This window comes from Vombatus ursinus, unplaced genomic scaffold (assembly GCF_900497805.2).
Source record: "Vombatus ursinus unplaced genomic scaffold, bare-nosed wombat genome assembly UNPS02010548.1, whole genome shotgun sequence".
In the NCBI taxonomy this organism is placed as follows: domain Eukaryota; kingdom Metazoa; phylum Chordata; class Mammalia; order Diprotodontia; family Vombatidae; genus Vombatus; species Vombatus ursinus.
In genome coordinates this window covers 11,865,858-11,870,219 of record NW_020950326.1, presented here as the reverse complement: position 1 = coordinate 11,870,219, position 4,362 = coordinate 11,865,858, and the positions used below count along the sequence as shown (strand labels likewise).

The following is a 4,362-nucleotide window of genomic DNA, read 5'->3' as shown; positions in this document are numbered from 1 at the left end:
TCTCTCTCTCTCTCTCTCTCTCTCTCTCTCTCTCTCTCTCTCCCCCTTCTCTCTTTTGTTGTGGCAAAGAACTGGAAATTGAGGGGATGTTCATCAATTGGGGAATGGCTTAACAAGTTATGATATATGATTGTAATGGAATACTATTATGCTATAAGAAATGACAAGCAGGATATTTTCAGAAAAACCTGGGAAGACATTTGAACTGATACAAAGAGAAATGAGCAGAAACAATATTGTATGGAGTAATAGCGATATTGTAATGATGATCAACTGTGAAAGACTTAGCTACTCTGATCAATACAATGATTCAAGACAATTCCAAAGGACCCATTATAAAAAATGTTATACTTCTAAAGAGAGAGATCTGATGAATTCTGGGTGTATATTGAAACATACTTTTTTTTTTAAAAAAATCTTTGTTTCTTGTGCTTTTTCTCATTTTTTTTGCAACATGGTAATATGGAAATATGTTTTGCATAACTTCATGTGTATAATTGATATATTTTTTGCCTTTTCAATAGGTAGAGGAGGGTGAGAAGGAGGGAGAGAATTTGAAACTCATTTAAAAAAAGAATGTTAAAAATTTTAAAATAATTTCTTATTTATTTCATTCATACAAAATTTGAGAAATATCACACACTAACAAAGTATATGAAAAAAGTCAATCCACCAAATCCAGTCATTTTGTGTAAAATAAAATATAGCTTGAGGGCAAAATAACTTCTACACAAAATAATTCAAATCTATCATTCAATCTAAACAACAATGAATTTTAATGGAACCTGAGACAAAAACAACATTGATGAGCAAACACCACATCTGTCCTTCCAGTCAAAATGTAACTTTAAATATGGTTATTCAGAACTGAAAGTGCATGTTTCCATTTTAAACTTCATAAAAACTACAGTGATTATTGGAGATTAAAAATCAAAAAGAGGAAATCTAAAACTCTTTTTTCCTCTGTCACTGTCATGGACCAACTACCAAACTAACCAAACCAAACCAAACCCAAAACTCTCAGGGTCCTGATCAGATTTTCAACCATACTTTATATAGTGAGCAACAACAACAACAACAACACAATCATATCACACTTGAGATTCAATCCTATAATAAATCTTAATATTTTTCATTGGAAAATTGACATATTTTCCAGTGTTTGCATGGATTGTACTACTGTGACATATGGGTAATTAGCCAATACTAATAAATACAACATAGAAGTAAATCTCCCTAGTAATTCATGATAGCACTTGAACAACACATTTGTGGATCATGGGAATTGAAACTCTTAATTGACATACATATATATAAATATATATAAATAAATAAATATATATATATATATATATATATATATATATATATATAATCCAAAGGTAGGTGGATAATTCTTCAGTGAAACCTTTCATTTCAATGTGGGTGACAGGTTTGGCAAAAATTGTATCCAATCTTTTTGAAAGGTAATTTAAGAAATAATAATAAATTAATTTTAATTTATAAATATCTATAGGACTATTAATGGTCTTCAGATTTTCTTTACACATTTCTCCCCAAGTAAATAAATTATTTACCACTTAGCATTACTACATAGGTTCACCAGGCCTACACTTTCAACATTTCCCTACAATTCAAATCGGTATATGCTCAAGTAATAATCAGGATTTCTTTTAATTGTTAAATGTTTTTTTTTTAAATTTTTAATTTTTTTTTCAAATTTTATATATTGTTTATATACATAGTAAGTTTTGATCCTGGGTAACTAGAGTGGGAAGGTTCATTAGAGATGAGGTGTTTTTTTTTTTTTTTCCCAGTCATTTCAGTTGTCTTTGTGACCTCATTTGGGACTGAGTTACTAAGCTGGTGAAAGAACAGCACATTTTGTGAAGCATAGCATAGGTATGTCTACCTAGAGGAGAACACTTGCTCTGTCATGAAGCCAATTCTACTACAATATGGGAAGGAAGGGAAGTGAAGCAAAAATAGGACAGTACTCTAAGAGAGTTCTCTTGGCATCCTCTACAGTTTCTGCTCTGACATAAAGTACTGATCATCCCATCATAGTTACATCTCTGAGATTTATTTGACCTTCACAACCAGCCTGTTTGGAAAGTAGAATAAGGATCGAATCTCTATTTTACAGAGGAAGAAACAAATATTGTTATTAATAGTACACATCTCAGCAGACTTTGCAGAAACATACAGTTTTTGATAAGCATCAGAGGTTGTTAAATCTTTCCATTGATAGTGAAGAAATAATATAATAATATTAACACATATTATATATTATTTAATATTATATAAATATAATATGTAAATGTATTACAAAATAATATATTCACCTCCTACCCATCCAATTGCTCATTCTTTGTCTCTTTGCAAGCTCAGTATATGCCATATATATTGAGTGTATGTACATCTGTTGGATTATCCATACCCCGTGAGTCCCATTCATTATTAAATTTAATCAAATACTGGCTATAATTGAAAAGGTCCAAAATGTTAATTTTTGCTTTGTATTATCTATCCATCTGTCTATCTATGTATCTATGTATCTGTCTATCTATGGCATATATTGAGCCATATCTACACCAACACAATCGTATTTTGGATGTTTTATTCATTATTTAGCAATATATAGGCAGATCTACAATACATAAAATCCCACAATCTAAGCACATGACATCATGACAGATCCTTATGTGATTACCATCCATAGGTATAAATTGTATTTATCTGAGGAAAATTAATATAATGACCTACCCAGATGTTGTCTTCTTGCTTGTATTGCTTCCAGTTATGTCCTGTATCACTAAACATCAGCATATAGCTTGTTACCCAGTCAGAGCTTCCATATCTTCCCTGGGTAGCCACTGCAGTAATCTCCACTCTATTTCCTAGATCAATCTGGAGCCATTGTTGAGTATTAGAATTCACTGGGGACCAACCACCAGCTCCTGGTAAAGGACAAAGGTGAGAAAGAGTCATATCTCACATACTCATGGTAAAGAAGGAAAAGGAAAAACAAAAACAAAAACAAAACTTTGCCTCAGAATTCATTTCCTAGAATGGAATTTACCTTTTCACACTTTGGCAATGAATAAAGGCCACTTTCCTAAAATGATATTGAATATAGTGTATGTAGAGCTAAGAGATGTTAGAGGTCACCTAGACTAGTTGTGCCAAACTCAAATAGAAAGGGCTCATTTCTTGCTTCATATTGACTTAGAGAACCACAAATTAACCTTTGTATGTTGTATCGTATTTTTATTTGTTTTGTTAAACATTTCCCAATTACATTTTAATTAGGTTGGAGTGGGGAGTTTTGCAGCTGCCTCTGATTAGATTAGCTGCTTCATTTTACAGATAAAGAAATTAAAATTTAGAGGGATAAATAACTTATCTAACATTACAAAGTTAGTAATTGGCTGATCCAGCATATATCTAGCCTTCATGTCAAGACAGGCCCTTCACATGAGCTTCTCATCCTTCCTCTCCAACAGAGTGCCACTAGCATCATATCTACTCTCTTTATAATAATATTCAACCTCTCCCTTCTCCAATCCAGCATACACCCAACTGTCAAAGGGGTTTCTCTAAAGTCGAGGTCTGATCATATCACTCCCCTACTCAAATACTGCCATTGACCCCTTAATATCTTTAGGATGAAATATAAATATTTTTGTTTGGCATTTAAAGCTCTTCAACATCTAAATTCGTCCTTTCCTACTTTTTCAGTCTTTTAACAAATTATTCCTCACAACACTATCTAACATGTAGCCATATTTCCTACTTGTTGTTTCTCACAAATGACATTCCATCTCCTATCTCTATGCCTAGCACTGTTTCTACTGCACACCTGAAATGTTATTCCTTTTCTCCTAAGATTCTTAGAAGCTCTAGATTCCTTTAAGGCTCAGTTCAAGGTGGGGCAGAGCCAAGATGACAGAGAAAAGGCAGGGACTAGTCTGAGCTCTCTCAAATTCCCCTGCAACTTTAAATAATGCCTCAAAATGAATTAAAAGGAGGTAGAATGGGAGCAAATTATCTCACATACAGGAGGCATAAGTGAGCTTTTACAGTGAGGAGGGAAGATTGGGTTTGGGGGAGTGTTTGAAGCTTATTCTCAAAAAAAATTGTGTCAGAGAGGGAATAACATACACACTTAGTTGAGTATAGAAATGTCTCCTACCCTATAAGAAAGTAGGAGGGGAAGGGGATAAAAGAAGGGGAATGATAGAAGAGAGGGAAGTTTGGGGGTGAGGCAGTGGTCAGAAGCAAAACATTTTTGAGGATGGACAGGATGAAAGGGGAGAGAGAGAGAGAGAGAGAGAGAGAGAGAGAGAGAGAGAGAGAGAG

At 33.4% G+C, this 4,362-nt stretch overlaps 1 protein-coding gene across 1 annotated transcript in view; it reads right to left on the bottom strand.

Annotated features, from left to right (window-relative positions):
* CNTNAP5 (contactin associated protein like 5) overlaps nucleotides 1-4,362 on the bottom strand; it is an 880,169-nt gene that overhangs the window by 638,927 nt on the left and 236,880 nt on the right. Inside the window, exon 3 of the mRNA XM_027854715.1 lies at nucleotides 2,767-2,960. Coding sequence (XP_027710516.1) covers nucleotides 2,767-2,960 — 194 coding nt within the window. The remainder of the gene's footprint in view (nucleotides 1-2,766; nucleotides 2,961-4,362) is intronic.